Below are 21,541 nucleotides of genomic sequence, written 5' to 3' on the forward strand. Positions count from 1 at the left end.
ACTCACCATCTGGAAATTGGCCTGCCAAGGCTGTATCTTCAGGATCCAAGGGGGCCTCGCTGGCTGTGGACTCTGAGCTGCCGGCTGCATCGGACGGAGGCTCTTCTGCCGGGCCTTGGGCCTCCTGAGGATCCAGCTTTAGCATCTTGTCTGAGAGCAGCGTCTGCGTCCCTACGTTTGCCCTTCTGGCTCTCCGGGCACGGGCGGCCCGTTGGAGGATCCCTGACCGCCTGCCCCGGAAGAGCTTCTTCTTCAGGCTGGCAATTTTCTTGGCGCACAGGACCCGCCGCAGGGCGTCCTCCTCCCGCATCTTGGCGGCGGCCACTTTCTCCTTCTCCTTCTCCTCCTCCTCTTTCTGTGAGTCTGCCTTGGCCGCCAGCTGCTCTGCTTCAGACAGCTTCAACTTGTAATACTTGTGCTCCAAGCTTTCCTCCTCCTGCAAAAACCTGTTGGGATTGAGGAAAGGAGTTGAGGTAGAGTGAGCACAAGGAAAAAGACCCCGAACTCTCCCCAAAGTCCCTGGCCCAAATAGGGAGGGAAAGAAATGAGAACGGAATCACAACACGGCAAGAAGTATACTTTTGCTTATACAGTAATACCTTGAGTTTGGTTCATTCAGTGACCAAGTTCTTAACTGAAATCACTTGTATCTCAAAGCAAATTTCCCATCACACGCCACCTCGAAGACCACCCCAAACATTTTTGTTACATGTTTTTAAATAAGCAAATGTACTTTATAAATAGCAAATGATGTATAAATGCACATTCACATGGAACAATAAAAAGATCAACTTTAAAAAGGTAGAAGCTCCAAATTGAGGCACAATGGGAGAATCACAAACTTGTCTCAAGGAAAATGCAAAGAGGCAGAAGCATCTTTTTCTTCATACAGTTCTCACCCCAGCCCCTCTCCTTCTCTTGCTCTCTCTATCTCTTCATGAAGCCAAACACAATAATAATAACAAAAACAACAACAACAACAACAAAACTTTATTTGTACACCGCTCCATCTACCAACAAGGAACTTTGAGTGGCTTACAGACATAAACATCTATATCAGTGGTTCTCAACCTTCCTAATGCTGCCACCCCTTAATACAGTTTCTCATGTTGTGGGGACCCCCAACCATACAATTATTTTCATTGCCATTTCATAACTGTAATTTTGCTACTGTTGTGAATCATAATGTAAATATCTGATATGCAGGACGTATTTTCATTCACTGAACCAAATTTGGCACAAATACCCGATATGCCCAAATCTGAATACTGGTGGGGTTGAGGTGGATTCATTTTGTCATTTAGGAGTTGTAGTTGCTGGAATTTATAGTTCAGCTACAACCAAAGAGCATTCTGAACTTCACCAACGATGGAATTTAACCAAAATTGGCACAAAGAACTCCCATGACTTTATTTGTACACCGCTCAGAAAATACTGGACAGGTTTGGGGGATATTGACCTTGAGTTTTGGAGTTGTGGTTCATCTACATACAGAGAGCAATGTGGACTCAAACAATGGTGGAACTGGACCAAACTTGGCACGAATACTCAATATGCCGAAATGTGAACACTGGTGGAGTTTGGGGAAAATAGAGCTTGACATTTGTGAATGGTAGTTTCTGGGATTTATAGTTCACCTACAATCAAAGAGCATCCCGAACCCCACCAACAATAGAATTGGGTCAAAATTCCCACACAGAACCCCCATAACAAACAGAAAATACTGGAGGAATCTGGGAGGAATTGACAGTGATTTAGGGGAGAGCATGCCTGCTTTTCCTTTGCTGCTTGGAGTCTCAAAAACAGCCCTCCCCTTGGCTGAGAGGCCAGGTGAGAGGCCGGCCACTCACAGCAGGAGGAGGGCTTTTGGTGGGAGGAAGAGAAGGACAGGTAGAAAGATCTTCAGCCTTCTCTGCCAAAGGGTTTCCTAAGTCCCTCAGAAATATGTGTTTTCTGATGTTCTATGGCAACCCCTCTGAAACTTGGCACACAGGGCCACCATGACCAACTGAACATACTGGATGGGTTTGGGGGGAACTGACTTTTCTTTCTGGGAGTTGTAGTTCACCCACAACCAGAGACACTGGTTGACAGATCCCGATCAAACCTGGCAGACAGAACACCGCCATGACCCACTGATCCTACTGGAGGGGTTTAAGCAGACTGACCTACGATGGTGGGAGCTGTAGTATACCCTGCAGTCAGAAATCACACTGAACCCCACTAATGATGCATCTGGAGCAAAGTTGCCCAACATAACAAGCATTGATGGAGTTTCAGGGGGTTAACCTGGCATGATGTGAGTTGCAGTTCACGCACAACCTTATCCATTTTGTAAAATAAAAAAAAATGACTTTTTCAAATAACTCAAGCAACACTGGATACCCAAGCTAGTAATAAATAAACAGCCCAATTAATAACATAACCAATTACACAATCAAAATCAACTCAAGACAGATCAGCACATAAGCTATTATAATAACACAATAAAGAATTTAAACAATTATACCATAAAAACATATTAGGGGGGAAAAGCCCACACAAAATCAACTAAATCAAAGTTCCTCAAAGCAGACAAGAGCAAAGCAGACATCAATCTCCCAAAGCAGACAAAAGCCCGAGGCATGAGGAACAGAAGCTGCTCCTTTGAAGCCCTAAAGCCCTGTCCTCTCACACTAGTGCACCTTTTCGCACTCACTCTTAACTCAAAATGCTGCTCTTATGTCAAAGTGAAACTCAGGCCGAATGATAGCTCTTAACTGAAAACACTCTTATGTTGGGATGCTCTTAAGTAGAGGTTCTAATGTATATATTTTAAAATTTACAATTCGCATATATTCTAGGTGTTGCCCCAGCACAGGGCGGCACTGTCTCTTTGCTTTCATCCCTTCTTTTTCTTCAATCTATACACATAAGTAGTAGCACCTTAGCATAACAAATTGTCTCTGCACATCGCACTTTTAACCCTACGTGCCTCCTGCCATTCAGCACTTTTAACCCTTGTACCCCAGTGCGCCGGCCGAACCAGTTTTTAATAATGTCCTGATGTACTGTCTTTGTTGTTATTCTGCGTATTGCTTGATTTGCTTAGTATTATGGTGTTATGTTATTTTGCTTATTGTTTGATTTGCCTTGTTGTTGTGATGTTATACTCTCTACTGTATTGTGTTTGAGGCTTCGGCCTGTGTAAGCCGCATCGAGTCCTCCGGGAGATGCTAGCGGGGTACAAATAAAGTTAATAATAATAATAATAATAATAATAAGAAAAGTGAAAATATGTATGTGTGTATGTGGAAGGGGTATCCACTTACACAGATAAGCTCCTGCCTCCACAAACAGCTATAAATTCCACCACTCAGAAGACACCAAAGGTCCCCCATCCAATGGCATTGCAAGTTATAGTGAGCACCATGAACATGTACAAGAGCTCTGCCAATGTCCTCCACAAACACCATACTGCCCGCCACCAAAGTGAAGGCTTTCATTCAGGGACAAATTCATCCTAGATCTTACGTGTTTCCTCCTCCACAGACATCCCAGTGTTTCTTACTCTCTCCCTTAACCTTTTCCTACTCTTTTCATCTCTATGTGCACAATAAACAGAGCAGAAATAATCAGCAACTAAACTTACTGGAGGAGTTTGGGGGATTGACTCCACATGCTGGAACTTGGTAGTTCACCCTGCATCAAGTCAGAGCACTGTAACCCCAAACTGACAATGGACCTGGAGCACATTTGGCACACAGAACTTCCTCCCCCCGCCCTCCATTACCAAAGAAAAATACTGGAGAGGTTTGGGGGGGGGGGGGAATTCACCTTGATTTATAGCCATTGTAGATACGTAGATACGGGATTTATAGTGCACCTGCAATCAAAGAGCACTCTGGATTCCACCAATGATGGCCCTGGACCTCACTTGGCAAGCCGAACCCCCATGACCAACAAAAAATACAGGAGAGCTTTGGGGGAAATTCCCCTTGATTTATAGGAATTATAGTTCACCTACATCCAGAGAACACTGTGAACAAAAACAATGATGAATCTGCACCAAATTCGGCACATATACCTGATATGCCAAAATATGAATACTGGTGGGTTTGGGGTAGAATTGGCCTTGACATTTGTTAGTTGTAGGTACTGGGATTTATAGTTCACCTGCCATCAAGGATACTCCGCACCCCACTGATGATGGACCTGGACCTCACTTGGCACACAGAACCCCCATGACCAACTGAACGTACTGTAGGGATTTGATGGGATTGACTCACCATGGTGGGAGTTGTAATTCATCCTGCAGCTGGAGAGCACACTGAACCCCACCAATGATACATCTAGAGCGAACTAGAGCAACACGGGATACCCAAGCTATTTAACAAACCATAATACTGCACTGCAGGAGCAAGAGGTTCCAAGAGGGGTCTTCTCTTTTGGAATCTCTCAACATCTGCAAGCTCAAACAAACCACCTTCTGACCAATGTCATTTCCCTGACTGTGGCCCCATCCCTGACCTGCCCCAGCAGTTGGAGCCTGCATCCTGAGAATCAGAAAGGAGATGGATTTTGGCACAAAGAAAAGGAGGAGAAGCACCCTCAACGCAGACAAAATGTCTGAAGCTATCCAAAGAAACAACTTCCCTCTGTCACCCTTCTCCCTCTATGCGCAAGAAGCTGAGAGGTATTCACCAATAGTCTGGATTGTCTCCGAGCTCAGTTTTTTCTTTTTCTGACAGCAAACCGGAGACCATGTTGTCGACGAGTTTTTCGATTGTAGTGATGACTTTCTGGTCAGCCCGCTGAGGGACTGGGCAAAGGAGAGAAAGCGGAAGTCAAACATGGGTACAAACCTCAAAAACAATGGTTTTATTAACATAGGCTAAAATATAATTCAACACCTTTGACTGCTTTTTAGGATAAAAGGATAAACAATAAGACGTAGGATTCTCTCTCTAAAAATCAATGTCTGCCTGTAATAGAAAAACTGTTTCTAGTTGACAATCCAGTGGCCCTCTGTGATGTCACTGAATTGGCTGTTGCTAGGTGAAGTGGCCTTATTGATGCCACCGGGAAAGAAATGTGACCTGTGTAGGTGGGGAAGGGAGGGAAGAAAAAAGAACCACAAAGAGAGTCCTGTTGCCAGGGAGACATAGTGAAGTAAGTCCTCTCAGAGCTGTTGATGGGAGAAAGGAGAGAGGAAGGAAGGAAGGAAGGAAGGAAGGAAGGAAGAAAGGAAGAAAGGAAGAAGTGGAAGAAGAAATTTGGAATATATTTTTTAAACAGTTCACGAGAAAAGAAATTAGGGAAATTAGAAACCCAATGTTGAGCAATATATTAGAAGTATGGAACAAATATAGGAGATTGTTAATATCGGAGGGGTCAAGTATAACCCCAATTGTAATGGAAAAGAAGTTTCCAAAAAACCTTAAAAAAGTAATGGATAAAACGTTAAGGGAAAAAAATAGACAAGATAGGGGATTGGATAAAGGTGGGAATGAAGAAGGAAATGATTATGAGAGTTTAAAGAAATAAAATTGACATAGTTCCATTGTATACAATTAGAACAATGGTTTAAAAATTGGGAAAAAAATAATAAAAATGGAAGCAAACTTAATCAATTTGAGCAAATAATACAGAATGGAAGGGCTGTAGAAGAGCATGAAAATTTGAGAGGAACAATTAGTAAAATATATAAGATAATAATTGAAATGAAGGAAGGCAACACAAAAAATAATACCCTTAAAGAGGTTTGGGAAGAAGATTTAGGGATAAAAATAAACGAAACAGAGTGGCAACAATTATGGAGACAAAGACATTTAAAAAACCTATCAATACGAGTTAAAGAAAATTATTATAAGCTAATATGGAAGTGGTACCTGATACCAGTAAGAATAGCATATATAAATAAAAATAATTCAAAAAAATTGCTGGAGAGGGTGTCAAGAACCAGGAACATATATACATATGTGGTGGCAATGTAAATATGTAAATAATTTTTGGGAGAAAGTATTTAGAGAAATAGAGGTTATAATGAATATGAAAATTGAGAAAAGTCCTAGTATAGCTTTATTATCATTATATAATAATAAACAATTGAAAAAGGAGGATAAAGAAGCGATAACAAACTTATTAACAATAGCAAGACTGCTCATAGCAAGGAACTGGAAAAAAGAAATAAATATACAAATAGAGGAGTGGTACAAGGAAGCATGGAAACTGGCAATAAACGATAAACTTACATGTATATTAAAGGTTAAAAAGGTATATGGAAACAAAGTGATTTTGATGTTGTATGGGGTAAATTTGTTGTACATGGTTTAAAAAACAAAGAAGGAAGATTACCGTCACAAGAAGAAATGAGATTTTGGACGGATGATATGTAAAAGCTGTGGCTTGAGACGGGGGGAGGGGAGAACAGTGGTGGGAAAAAACGGGGGGGGGGGGAATGTTCAAGTAGAATAATAAGACTATATGTTAAAGAGTGTGTTGAATAATATGTAATTGGTATAAACAAATGTATAACAAATGTAATAACTATGATAAAACAATAAAAAATACTTTAAAAAAAGGGAGAAAGGAAAGGAAGGAATGGGGGGAAGAAAGAAAAAGAAGGGAAAGAGGAATGGAAGGAAGAGAGAAGAAAAAAGGAAGGAAGGAAGGAAGGAAGGAAGGAAGGAGAAAAGAAAGGAAGGAATGGAGAGAGGAGGGAAGAAAGAAAAGGGAGGTAAAGAAAGAAGTAAAGAAGAAAAGAATGGATGGAGAAATGAAGAAGGAAGGAAAAAAGGAAGGAAGGGGAAAAGGTATAAGGGGATGAAAGGAAGGAAAGGAAAAAAATTAGAAGCATGAAAGAAAAAGGTGGGAAGGAAGGAAAGAAAAGGTATGAAGAGAAGAGAAAGAAGGCATGAAAGAAGGGGTGGAAGCAGCCTCACTGACCCCTGAGCAATGCCAGGTACACTAGTGGGATATAAACAGAAATAGGTATATAAGAAGGGCCCCCTGGTGGCGCAGCGGGTTAAACCACTGAGCTGCTGAACTTTCTGACTGAAAGGTTGGCAGTTCGAATCCAGGGAGCAGGATGGGCTCCCGCTGCTAGGCCCAGCTTCTGCCAACCTAGCAGTGCGAAAAGATGCAAGTGTGTGTGGATCAATAGGTTCTGCTTCTGCAGGAAGGTAACGTGCTCCATGCAGTCATGCTGGCCACATGACCTTGGAGGTTTCTAAAGACAACGGCAGCTCTTCGGCTTACAAATGGAAATGAGCACCATCCCCGAGCCTTTACTTTTATCTGTGTATCTATGTGTCGTTGTTTCTAGGCATTGAATGTTTGCCTTTGTGTCTGTATGTGCTGGAATCCCCCCGGAGAGATAGGGCAGAATACAAATAAATAATTACTATTACTATTACTATTATATAAGGTGTAACTGATCTTATAGGACTGCTGTGAGGATGAAATTGAAAGAGGATGTGATGGAGAATCATGGTCCATGGGAACTAACATGAAAAACACCCTCCTTACTCTTAATCTTGGGCTGGGTTTCCGACACATTCCCTGCGCTCTCCTGTGGCACATCAGTGGCAGGCAGCTTTAAGCGCATCTGGCAGCCGCTCTTCTCCAGCCAGCCCTTCAGGTGCTCAATGTACTCTTTCCCAAACAAAGCAGAGGTGTCAAAATTAGGGAACGAGGTGGCTGGCGGTGCCGCCTCCTGGATGCTGAGAGCCTCTAGGATTTTCTCCTGCCGGAAGGCTGTCGCCAGGGCAAAGGTCATCCCAAGGAGGGCCAGAGCCTTACGGCAGAGGGAGACAGTGGTCTCCAAAGCAACTGATATCTGGGCCGGCTTGCTGACACTGCTGGTCTTCATGCTGAGCTCATAGGAGTTGCAGGCCATGAGCAGCGGAGTGGCGCTTTTCAGCAGGTAGTTCTGGAGCCGCATGACGTAGCGGTCAAAGGGCCCGATGACCTCGAAGAAGTCGTTCTTCTCCACCATCACCTTTTTCTCCAGGAGGAGGCTCAAGAACTGGCTGTCCACTTTGGGTGCCCTCAGCGCCAGGTGCTGCAGGGTCTTCACACTGGAGAGGCAGAAGCGCTGGTGCTCGGACTTCAACGAGCACTTGAAGGAAGCCAGCATCTTGGCGCAGGTCTCTGTCTCCACCGTGAAGAGCATTCGGAAGAGCTCCGAATACTCTGAGTCCTGCCGAACGTCGTCAAACCCGGCCCACTTGATGATTTCGATCCCGAAGGTGGAGAAAATATCTGTGGGGTCCACAGGCTTCAATCTGAACTCTTTCTCTAGGGGAGTCAAGAACAGCCGTGGACGCTGGGAAAGCACAGTTTGCTGCAGGGGGCGCTTTAGGGATTCTGCCAGGGGATTGTCCATCAGGGCTACATTTTTAGTCCCCCATTTTTGGGCAGGTATGCCAAGCTCTGCTCGAGGTGCCATGCCACGCTTCCGTTGTGTTCCCCTTCCCCTCCCAATGGGCAGAGAGAGGCCAAGTCCTCTCTCAATGCCATAGTCTAGGTCGTAATCGGATCCATGAGCAGCCTCTTCCAAAGCCCCCAGGGAGCCCCGAAAGTCTCCCAAAAGCTCCGCAGAGCTGTAGCTGGCATTTTGCCGCTTGGACGGTTCTCTAGCCAAGACACCATGGCTGTAGTCCTGTTCGTGGGAGGCCAGGAGACCGTAGTTCCGGTTTCGGGACGACAGGCCAGTGTAATCCCTTTCTGCAGATGAGGAATGACCATATTCCCGCTCACGGGAAGGTGGCTGGATGTAGTCTCGGGTGCGAGATGCTTGTAGGGGGCTACTTTTGTCATAATAGTCGTCCTCTTCAGCAACCTGGCTGCCTGATCTGTAGGCAGGCAGAGAGTAGTCATCTCTCAGCTCCTCACGCCAATCACTGGACCCAAACTTCCCATCGCCACAGAAATCCCCTTCCTCGTCGTTGTACTGGGTTCGAGGGACAGGACGCGACTGAACTGCAGAAAAAAGGTAACAAACATTTAATTGGAAATTTCAGTCTAAAGCCCAGTCTGCCTCATCTGCCCCAAAAGTATTCTGCATCTTGTTTCCTGTAAACATTTATTTCATTTATGAGTTCCATGTATAGCTTGCCTTTCCTCCACTGAGCTCTCAATAACATACAGAGCTTCCTTTCCACCACTTCCCGACCTCCCCCAAACACAAGAGGAACTACCCCAATGGTCAGGTAGCAACTCATTACAGACTTCTGCAAATCCTAACTCACATCTAAACAGTAGCATTAATGCAGTTGGACACCACTTTCAAAGCACCTTATCACCTTAAAGAGTGATACGTAAAGAGTAGATAAAGAGTGTGCATATCACTTTGTTATGAAAAATTCTGGGGTTTGTAGTCCAGAAGGCCCAGGACCTCTCTAGCTAAGGATTTTAAAGACCCCATCCTAAACTACAAACGTAGACTTCTTCACTCTTTATCTACTCTTTAGGCTCTAGTGGGATAACTGGCACTGGATCCCACTCAACTTAATAACTATAGGCCATTATCAAATCTCACTTTTCTGGGCAAGATTCTAGAGAAGGTGGTGGTCTCACAACTCCAAAGGCTCTTTGATGAAACTGATTATCTGGATCCATCTCAGTCTGGTTTTAGGCCTGGCTATGGGACAGAGATAGCATTGGTTGCCTTGATGGATGGTCTACAAAGAGAGCTAGATGGGGGAGTGTGTCCCTACTAGTTCTCCTGGACCTCTCAGCGGCTTTTGATACCATCAACCATGGTATCATTCTGGGACGTCTCTCTGGGATAGTGCTTGGGGGCATTCTTTTAGAGGCTCCGGTCCTTCTTGGGTCGGACCCGAAAGGTGGAGCTTAGGAACTCCTGTTCAAATCCCTGACCAGTGGCCTGCTGGGTCCCTCAGGGTTCAATTCTGTCCACTATGCTGTTTAAAATTTACATGAAACCGCTGGGGGAGATCATCCGGAGTTTTGGAGTTCGGTGTCAAATCTATTACTCCTTTCTACCAAATCCCAAGGATGCTGTCCTGGTCCTAAACCGGTGCCTGCCATCAGTGATGGACTGGATGAGGCCTAAGAAGCTGAAACTAAATCCAGACAAGACAGAAGGACTCCGGGTCAGTTGGAAGGTGGATCAGAAATACAGGATTACAGCCTAAGCTGCACGGGGTCACATTTCCCCTGAAGACACAGGTCCGCTGTCTGGGGGTGATTCTGGACTCATCAGTGTCCCTGGAACCCCAGGTATCGGCGGTGGCTAAGAGTGCCTTCACACAATTAAAATTTGTGCCAGCTGCACCCATACCTTGACATGCCAGATCTGGCCATGGTAGTCCACACCCAAGTCACATCCTGCTTGGACTACTGAAATGCGGATGATCAAGATGGTTTTAAACAGTGTATGCTGAGATAAATGTTTTTAATGTTTATGTATGCCAATAACGAATTCTTGCCCCAGAATTGAATGTTTGCCGTATATATGCTGTGCTCCGCCTTGAGTCCCCTTTGGGGTGAGAAGGGCAAAATATAAATGTTATAAATAAATAAATAATGCTCTCTATGTGGGGCTGCCTTTGAAGATAGCTCAGAAGCTTCAACTGGTCCAAAGGTCAGCAGCCAGGTTACTAGCTGGAGTGTTGAACAGGGAGGGGACACCTCCCATGTTACGGCAGCTCCACTGGCTGCCAGGCCACTTCTGAACTAAATACAGGGTGAGGCTGCATAATTTCCTTTTTTCAAAACTTAATAAAACCCATTGTATGAATCAGAAAAATAATTTTTCTTTTACATAGTTTTGAAGATCAAATTAGGTAGGTGACGTCCCCCATTCTCCGTTCTCTATACACTGAGTAAACTGATTTCTGGCGTTTGTCATGACTCTTGCCAGCATAGCAAGTGTTATGTTGGCAATTTCTTCCTGGATGTTGGTCTTCAAATCTTGTAGGGTCCTTGGATGGTTCACATAAATACAGGATTTCAAAAAACCCCACAGAAAAAAATCACAAGGGGCCAAATCTGGAGAGCGGGCTGGCCACTCCAAATCCACTCGAAAAGTAGGCCTCAACAGAAAAAGCACACTCCTCACTGTTCCAATGATGGCGAGTGAACTGTGTCAGGACAAAACTTTATACTCCCGCCTCTCGAACAAGACCACTAGCGCTCCGCTACGTCTTCAAACCGACTGAACGGCGTGCATTTTTAAAAAGGAAGTTATGCTGCCTCACCCAGTACAAAGTGTTGGTCATTACCTATGAAGCCCTAAACGACTCGGGTCCAGGCTATTTGACTAACTGCATCTCCCTTTATAGACCAACTCGGACACTGTGGTCATCAGACGAGGCCTTGCTCTTGGTCCCACCCCCATCTCAAGTATGGCTGGTGGGAAAAAGAAAGAGGGCCTTCTCTGTGACCCCCCTCCTCTGAAACTCCCCCTCTAAGGAAATAAAGATGCCCCCCTCCCCACTTTCAAAAAACAACTGAAAACATACTTCTGTTCATTGGCCTATGAAGAAGAGGAGGAAGACTAGATAACGATACTGACACTATACCTCTGACTAAAAATTGTTATTTGTATCCGGGCTCTGTTTCTTCCCTGCTTGTCCAATTAACATCACTGGAAATAATCAGTCCACATATCCAATTGAATGCACTTGGCGTGGAGAAATCGCTGCTTCTGTTTGACTTTCTGTTTTTATGTTGATATAATTTATGTGACAGATTCTGTTTTGTATTTTAATTTAGATGCTAAGCCATAATTTGTTTTATATGTTAGGTTATTATTTTGTTATGTGTATATTGGTCGTCGTACTCAGACATTGAATGTTTGCCTTTTTTTGACAGGAATCCGCCCTAAGTCCCTTCCGGGAGATAGAGCGGAATGCAAATAACTATTATTATTATTATTATTATTATTATTACTATTATTAGGTCCAAGTGCCATGTCTCAATGATACAGAATCTTGAGAGTTGTAATTTGGTGAATTATTTTTTTTTATTAACTGCGTATTTACATCAGGGAAGGTGGGAATAGAATGTGGGAATACTACCGCGAGTGAAAGATACAAAACAAAAAGAAAAATTAAACCTTAAGTTATTAGGGATCTGGGGGAGAGAATAGGGAGGGTAGCAAGAAAAACGGTGAAAGAAAGAAAAAAGAAAAATAAAGAAACTCCCAATCTTCTCCACTGTGGTTTGTATTTTCTTTTCTTATTTATTTTATTACTATCCCCTCTTTGCTTATTACCAATATGCAACCATTTTTTCTTATTATCATCAATTGTTCCATTTTCACTTTTGTTTTTTCTTGTATCATAAATTCTCTTATTGAAGTCCAATACGCTGTTTTTTAATATCCCTCTGTATTTTTATTTAGCAGATGGGTTCATGTTCATTATGTCAATTATCTTGGATAACCATTGTTCTTTAGTAGGAATTTCCTTTGTTCTCCAGTATCAAGCCTAAGTTATTCTGGCCACCATCACCAGATAGTTAAATAGTCTATCTATATTTTTCTCCATTTCTATATCTTAAGATTCCCAGTAAGAAGCATTCTGGGTTTTAACTGCATTTTTATATGTAGCATCTTCTGATTTTTTTTCTTGAATTTGTTTCCAATAATGTTTAGATGTTCTACAAGACCACCACATTTGGAAAATGGTTCTTTCATGTTCTTTGCATTTCCAGCATTTGCTTTGAATATTTGGTCAACATTTCACTAATTTCTGTGGTGTTATGTACCACTGGTACATCATTTTATACCAATTTTAAATCATAGGAGTAAGTGAATTTTAGTTTTTGATTCCATATTGTTTCCCATTCTTCCATTTTAACTATGTGCCCTATATTTGCAGCCAATTTAATCATATAAGCTTTAACTTGTTCTGTTTCAGTTGATCATTCTAGTAATTTTTTGTAAATTCTTGTGATTAACTTCTTATGTGTTTTCATTATACTATCTCAAAAGGTAGCTTTCTCTGAAAATCCTATTATCTTATTTCTGTTGTAATATTCTCTCACTTGTCTATATTGGAACCAAGACATGTTTTAGTCCGTTTGATTAACTTCTTATGTTTTTAGAATGCTATTTCAATCCTGAGTTTTCTTAGTTTATCACTATAAGCCAGCCACTTACCTTGTCTCGTTTCCCCTCTATGTCCTGCTTCTAGGGGAGAAATCCATAAAGGAGTCTTTGTATATAACCTGCTTTTGTATGTTTCCCATATTTTTATGAGGGCCACTAAAATACAACACTGTCTGAGCTCTGCAAGTGCAGCATTTTTCCGAATGAAGCTGAGAGTGTTTGAGGATTGGGACATCCGTAGGGAGACCAAGATGCTTGTTTATAAAGGTATTGTCCTCCCAATCCTGTTATATGCCTGCAAAACATGGACTATCTACAGATGTCACCCTCAATTCCTGGAATGATTCCATCAGCGTTGCCTCCAAAAAATCCTGCAAATCTCTTGGGAAGACAGGCAAACAAATGTCAGTGTGCTGGAAGAAGCAAAGATCATCAGCATTGAAGTGATGCTCCTACGCCATCAACACCACTGGACTGGCCATGTTGTCCGAATGCTTGATGACCATCTCGCAAAGCAGTTACTATACTCCAATCTCAAGAATGGGAAACGTAATGTTGGTGGACAGGAAAAGAGATTTAAAGATGGTCTTAAATCCAAATTTGAAAACTGTGGCATAGACACCGAGAACTGGGAAGCCCTGGCCGCTGAACACTCTAACTGGAGTTCATCTTTGACCAGCAGTGCTACAGAATTCGAAGAGGCATGAATGGAGGCAAAAGAGAGAAACGTGCAAAGAGGAAGGCGCATCAAGCCAACCCTGGCCGGGACCACATTCCACCTGGAAACAGATGTCCTCACTGTGGGAGAACATGCGGATCAAGAATAGGGCTCCACAGCCCCCTAGGGACCCACCACGGAGACACTACACTCGGAGGACCATCATCCTCGGGTTGCGAAGGATTGCCTAAGAAGAAGAAGAATGAGGGCCAATCTAATAAAGTGGTTTCCAAAATTCTTTCCCACCTTCTTTTTCTCGTACCAAAGGTAAGAAAGCCATCTCATTCTTAAATCAAATCCCTCAAATGGCAACATTTTCATATTTTTTAAGGTCGACCATTCTTTGAATTATTATTATTGAATTTATTTATACCCCAGCTTTTTTTCCGTTGGGACTCAAGGCAATTAACAATCCTGCTGAACACTGATACCATTTCGCAGAGGCAGCTAAAGACCTTGTAAAGTCCCATAATGCACTGAGTCATGGCAATTAAAAGTGGTGTCAAACTGCATTCATTCAAGAGTGTAATACAGTGCACTACAGGACAGCGGCTTATGTCCAGAATATTCCTCCAGAGTACAATTTGTCGAAGTGCAAAACCCATCATACCACCACTAACTCAGGCTGATGGGACATGCACTCCTATATCTTCACCTGCATTAACAGAAGCAAGTTGAGGGAAACCATAGCCCCATTGTATGCTGCTCAGGCCTCATCCGGGCCCCATCTACACAGACTGCAGTCTGTAACTACCTCTGAGCTGATGGAGCGCCACATCGATGGGGTTGCTCTGATCAAAGTGGTATGGCTTGGCCTTGGTCTGCGCCAGGGCATCGAACTGCTCCCGTGTCATCCGCCGAGACGCCATCGTGGCACTGCAACTGGGAAGCAAGGAAAGGCAACAGTAAAGGGAAGGAAAGTCTCCGCATGGCCCTCTTCTAGCGCAGAGCTTTCCAGACTGCGTGTCGCGACACATTGGCTGGCCGGTCGCAGCATGTAGATGCGACGCGTGAACATAGTGAGAAACCTCTGAGTCTATGTGACATAAACAACTGAAACAAGAACACTCAAAGATGCCTAATGACAAAATACGAGCATTTCTATCTAAAACCCCACCAAATACTGTTTTGACTCGAGTCCAAGGCACTGTCTAATGCACACCTCTATTTTCATCTATGCACCAATGAAAGAATGAATCCATTTTCATTGCTTTAATTCAATACTATAGAGTTAAGGGAGCTATGGTTTGACAAAGTCTTGAGCCATTTCTTGATGCCTCACCAAACTACAAATCCCAACATCCTATAGCATTGAACCATGTCAATTAAATTATAGATTAGGTCCCTCTAAGAGGAGCTCCTGAAGCAGCTCCCCCTTTTGCTTTGGCTCAGCATGAAGATTATCGTATTATGCAAATCTAATACGCACCCTAATTTTGGCGTCCATTTAGTCCAAAAAGGTGAGCATTAGATTTGAGTAAATAGGGTATTCTAAAACTGTGTTCATCCAATCAACTTCATATAATAATAATAATACATTTTATTTGCTACCCTTCTTTCCTAACGGCTCAAGGCAGGGTATGACAAAATCAAAACACATCAACATAAAATACATATATCAAAACACACAATTACACTTTTAAAAAAAAAAACGAAACACAGGGTACGAAGATTCACACAGAATGCAATCCAAAACTCATGATAATATGATTATTATTCAACTAAGGAAGATTCTATATAGCTAATGAAGTCTTGGTAAAGTATTCTTATACTCTTTAATAAATATTCTTAGACATATTTACATCTTGTTCCTCCTTGATGGACTGTCACCTTGTGGTGAGGGGGTTTGAGTGTTCCAATGAACCTGCGGGCACAACGACTGGAGTCATGCACTCCCAGGAGTGGCCGCGGGGGAGGTTCCAGACCAAGCACAGTCTGAAGACCCAAAGACCTCAACGGTGGAGCAGGCAGAGGATAACATGGTACATGTTACAATGGCTGTGAAAGCGGAAGAAGGCTGCAACAGATTGAGAAGCCACGGCCGTCTTGTTAAACTATGCCAACCGTGAAACCTCACTCTGTGAAGACTGTGTGTTGATCAGTTGTACACTGACCTCCACACATTACAAAAATTCACACACAGGCGTCTTCCAAGGAAAATAAAAACAAGCCAACCAAAGTCCCATGGCGATCAGCGAGTGGTGATGGGGGCAGGACTGTGAAATCTGGAAGCCCCTAGTCACAGACTGGCACATGGGCGGTGGGTACGGACTCAGTCGTTCTACCTCAAGGTCTGAGGCAGTTGAGTAGTTTGGCAGCTGTATGCATGACTGAGCAGCCCTTTTGAGGATCCACTCTGCTCACCCCACACGGGGAAGGGGCTAGAAAAGGTGCCCTAAACATAGTCTGCTTCTCTTATCCCTGATTGGACTGCCATGTCGAGTGGGGTCACCACCCTGTGGCCAAAAACGAAAAATGAACTTCGGAACATGTAACGTACTGACACTGATAGACAACACTGACAGTGAACGCCCCAAATGCAGAAGTGCTATCATTGCAAGGGAGCTGGGACGCTTTAACATCGACATAGCAGCCCTTCAGGAGACCCGGAGAGCAGGAGAGGGACAGCTGAAGGAAGAAAAAGGGGGCTACACCTTCTTCTGGAAGGGACTGCCTGAAGAAGACCAAAGAATGCACGGAGTTGGCTTTGCTATCAGAAATGATCTGGTAAAACATCTGACCGAAGAACCCACTGACATTAATGAATGACTCTCAACCCTCCAAATGGAACTTGCCAAAAACCTACAGGCAACCATCATAAATGCCTATGCACAAACACTAGAGGCTGATGAAGACATCAAGGAAAAATTTTACTGTCAGGTGGACACCGTCCTATCGGAGATACCTAAGGAGGACAAAATCGTTCTCCTGGGGGACTTTAATGCAAGAGTTGGGCGAGACTTCGACCTGTGGCCAGGGACCATAGGAAAAGACGGGGTTGGAAACAGCTACTCGAATGGCATCCTGCTTCTCACCAAATGTGCAGAACACAACCTTGTCATCACCAATACGCTCTTCCACCAGAAAAACAAGTTCAAGACATCATGGAAGCACCCCTGGTCAAAGCATTGGCACCTCTTAGACTACGTAATTACATGTGCCAGAGACCGCCGTGACGTGCTTCTCACAAGAGCCATGACAGGTGCTGATGACTGCTGGACAGACCACAGACTAATCCGATCCATGATGGCTATCAAGATCGCCCCCAAGCGCAGACTCCAAAGAAGAAAGACACGGCACAAAATGAACACCCAAGCCCTTCAGGAGCCCTCCAAACGAGCCCATCTTCAGACAGCACTCAAGGACCATCTACCCACAGAACACCCTGAAAATGTTGAGGAACATTGGAACAAACTGAAGACCTCCGTCATCACAGCCTGCGAAAAAGCTATTGGATATCAAACCAAGAAACATCAAGATTGGTTTGACGAAAATGACAACGAGATCCAACAGCTAATTGACAAGAAAAGGAAATCCTTCCAAACATGACAGAGAGACGTCAACTGTGCTGCTAAGAAAAAGATCTATGCCAGTGCAGAAGCTGAGGTCCAAAGGACAAGAGAACTCAAGAACATCTGGTGGACAAAGAAGGCTGAAGAAATCCAACATCTGGCAGATACCAATGATGCTCAGGGATTTTTCAAAGCCACAAAGGTCATCTATGGACCAAGAAACCATGGCATATGCCCTCTACGCTCATCAGATGGAACCAAACTTCTGAAGGACAAAAAATCAATTGCACTATGTTGGAAAGAACACTACCAACGCCTCCTGAATCGCAGCTCCAATGTGGCTGAAGAGGTTCTCTCACAAATTACACAACAACAAACCAGGGATGAGCTTGCAGCACTGCCTAGTTTGGAAAAAGTTAGCAATGCCATCAGCCAACAACAACAACAAAAAAAAAAGCCAGCGGACCTGGTGGGATCTCTGCTGAAATCTTTAAAGAGGGAGGACCTGAGCTGACACAACAACTCCACCAGCTCATTGAAAAAGTGTGGGTGACCAAGAAAATCCCAGCAGATTTCAAGGATGCCACCATCATCACCCTCTTCAAAAAAGGAGAAAGAACAGACTGCAGAAACTATCGAGGTATCTCCCTTCTAACCTCCGCTGGGAAAATCCTCACAAGAATCCTTGCAAACTGCCTTCTGCCCCTCTCAGAAGACACCCTCCCAGAATCCCAGAACGGCTTCCGCCCCTCCAGAGGAACCGTGGACATGATCTTCACAGCACGACAGCTCCAAGAAAAATGCAGGGAACAAAATCAACCTCTGTACATGGCATTCATTGACCTTGCAAAGGCATTCAACACAGTGAATTGCAGCGCTCTCTGGACCATCCTCCAAAAAATCGGGTGCCCTAACAAATTTGTGAACATCCTGCGGCTCCTCTATGATGACATGATGGCAACAGTCTTGGACAGCAGTGGCTCCCAAAGTGACCCAATTAAGGTGGAATCAGGTGTCAAACAGGGATGTGTTATTGCCCCAACTTTATTTTCCATCTTCATCGCTATGATACTTCACCTTGTTGATGGGAAGCTTCCCACCGGAGTGGAAATCATCTATTGGACAGATGGCAAGCTATTTAACCTCAGCAGACTGAAAGCCAAAACCAAGGTTACAACAACATCCGTTATAGAACTCCAGTATGCTGATGACAACATCGCCTGTGCGCATTCAGAAAAAGACCTACAAGCCACTCTAAACACCTTCACAGAAGCATACAAGCAGCTCGGCCTGTCATTAAACATCGAGAAAACCAAAGTGCTCTTCCAGCAGTCACCAGCCAATCCCTCCCCAATGCCAGAAATACAGCTCAATGGTGTAACATTAGAAAATGTTGACCATTTATTCTCCCTTGGCAGCCACCTCTCCACAAAAGTCAACACTGACACTGAAATTCAACAGTGCCTGAGCTCTGCGAGTGCAGCATTTTTCCGAATGAAGCAGAGAGTGTTTGAGGACCGGGGCATCCATAGGGATACCAAGGTGCTTGTTTATAAAGTTATTGTCCTCCCAACCCTGCTATACACTTGCGAGACGTGGACTGTCTACAGACGTCACATGCAACTCCTGGAACGGTTCCATCAGCGCTGCCTCTGAAAAATCCTGCAAATCTCTTGGGAAGACAGGGAAGACAGCATTGAAGCGATGGTCCTCCGTCATCAATCCGCTGGACTGGCCACATTGTCCGGATGCCCTACCACCATCTCCCAAAGCAGTTGCTCTACTCCAAACTCAAGAACAGAAAATGTTGGTGAACAGGAAAAGAGATTTAAAGATGGGCTCAAAGCCAACCTTAAAAACTCTGGCATAGACACTGAGAACTGGGAAGCCCTGGCCCTTGAGCACTCTAACTGGAGGTCAGCTTGACTAGCTGTGCTGCAGAATTTGAAGAGGCATGAATGGAGGGCGAAAGAGAGAAACGTGCCAAGAGGAAGGCGCATTAAGCTAACCCCGACCGGGACCATCTTCCACCTGGAAACCGATGCCCTCAGTGCGGGAGGACATGCAGGTCAAGAATAGGGCTCCACAGTCACCTGCAGACCCACTGACAGAACACTGACCTTGGAGGTCCATCATCCTCGGATTATGAGGGATCAACTAACTAACTACATCTTGTTACTCCTAAAGGATCAAAAGCTTGGAAATGCATGTTATCTTACAAACTGTATACATTTAAAAATGAGCTTATCTTGTGTCCCATACATTTACGTAGGTGTCTCTTACAAAGGGTTGGTTTAAGCTCTAGTTTGCTAATAAGACTGAATGATTGTGTTGCCAAATGATACATGTCCCAAAAGCGTGAAACATTTCAAAAGCTCTGCAAAGTTTGGTTCTGTTTTGAATGTCTTAAGGATGTCCTAAGGAAGAGTGAGGAGTCTTGTTTTCGGCTAGTTTGGAGACTATGGGTGCAAATGACAAAGAGATTCCACCTGAACATGAGGAAGAACTTCCTGTCTGTAAGGAAAGCTGTTCAGCAGTGCATCTCTCTGCCTGGAGAGTCCTGGGGAGACTCTTTCTTTGGAGGCTTTTAAACAGAGGCTGGATGGCCATCTGTCGGGAGGGCTTTTATTGTGCTTTTCCTTCCTGGCAGGGGGTTGGACAAGATGGCCCACAAGGTCTCTTACAACTCTATGACTCTAAAGATTTGGAATGATGGGATTTGTAGCCTGGCAAGGCACAAGGAAGGCTGGCAGATAAGGCTAGAAACTACCATTCCCTTTATGTAAAATAAATAAAGTTTATTATTATTATTATTATACAATATATATTTATATACAGAAATATACAGCATATATTATATACATATACACATATATCATAAGTACTATATCCAGACACATATATCATACGGTATATATTATATACAGTAATATATGTGGTATTATATGCATAGATATATGTATATAGACACATATGTAAACATAATACCATATAAATATGAATACTATATGCAGGCACACACACATATATGAAACAGTATATATTAGATACGCAATCATATATATAATACAGTACATATTACACACACACATATACAGTAAATATATTCTATGCAGATATATATAATATATATAAGTATAGGTAAAGGTATAGGTTTTCCCCTGACATTAAGTCCAGTCATGTCTGACTCTGGGGTGTGGTGTTCATCTCCATTTCTAAGCCGAAGAGCCGGCGTTGTCTGTAGACACCTCCAAGGTCATGTGGCCAGCATGACTGCATGGAGCGCCGTTACCTTCCTGCCGGAATGGTACCTATTGATCTACTCACATTTGCATGTTTTCGAATTGCTAGGTTGGCAGAAGCTGGGGCTGACAGTGGAAGCTTATGCTGTTCCCCGAATTCGAACCTGCGAGCTTTCGGTCAACAAGTTTAGCAGCTCAGCAGTTTAACCCACTGCGCCACCAGGGGCTCCCATATATAAGTATATGTAAGTATTATATGCATATACATATAAGGAGTGTCCGGTGGCTCAGTGGGTTAAACCCCTGTGCCGGCAGGACTGAAGACCGACAGGTTGCAGGTTCGAATCCGGGGAGAAGCGGATGAGCTCCCTCTATCAGCTCCAGCTCCTCATGCGAGTACATGAGAGAAGCCTCCCACAAGGATGATAAAAACATCAAATCATCCGGGCATCCCCTGGGCAATATCCTTGCAGATGGCCAATTCTCTCACACCAGAAGTGACTTGCAGTTTCTCAAGTCGCTCCTGACACAACAAAAAAATTGCATATATATATATATATTGCATACAGCATATATTCTATAGACATATATATATATGCATTACAGTATATATTATATGTATATATAAGCACTATATACAGACATATCTATATTATATACACAAACCTATTTTTCAGAGTATATATATATATATTTGATCGTCACACATTATATACTACACACATATATCTCATATAATATCTAATGTATCATTAGTATGAGTATAATATCTAATTATTAGTATGAGTATTATTAATGCACATACGTGTAGCACACAATGATCTATATCTATATCTAATGTATTAAACATAAAGAATAAGAAATACAAGCCTTGGTTTTGTTTCACAGCCAGAACCTACCAAGCCAACTCGCACTCAGAGCCCCCTCAGAAAGGACGCCGCCATTAAAAAACGCCAACGCGCATGCACCCAGGCAAGGCCTCTCTCTCTTGCGAGCCTCCTCCCTC

General features: G+C 43.5%; 1 protein-coding gene across 1 annotated transcript in view; it reads right to left on the reverse strand.

Annotated features, from left to right (window-relative positions):
• Nucleotides 1-21,537, reverse strand: part of SUGP2 (SURP and G-patch domain containing 2) — a 37,501-nt gene extending 15,964 nt beyond the window's left edge. The window contains exons 1-5 of the mRNA XM_067473405.1: nt 21,435-21,537; nt 14,536-14,663; nt 7,510-8,964; nt 4,684-4,801; nt 7-446 (exon numbers count right to left, since the gene is read on the reverse strand). Of these exons, the coding sequence (XP_067329506.1) occupies nt 7-446; nt 4,684-4,801; nt 7,510-8,964; nt 14,536-14,650 (2,128 nt within the window). The 5' untranslated portion in view covers nt 14,651-14,663; nt 21,435-21,537. The remainder of the gene's footprint in view (nt 1-6; nt 447-4,683; nt 4,802-7,509; nt 8,965-14,535; nt 14,664-21,434) is intronic.
• Nucleotides 21,538-21,541: the final 4 nt, after the last annotated feature.

The sequence above is a fragment of the Anolis sagrei genome, chromosome X (genome assembly GCF_037176765.1).
Source record: "Anolis sagrei isolate rAnoSag1 chromosome X, rAnoSag1.mat, whole genome shotgun sequence".
NCBI lineage: Eukaryota > Metazoa > Chordata > Lepidosauria > Squamata > Dactyloidae > Anolis > Anolis sagrei.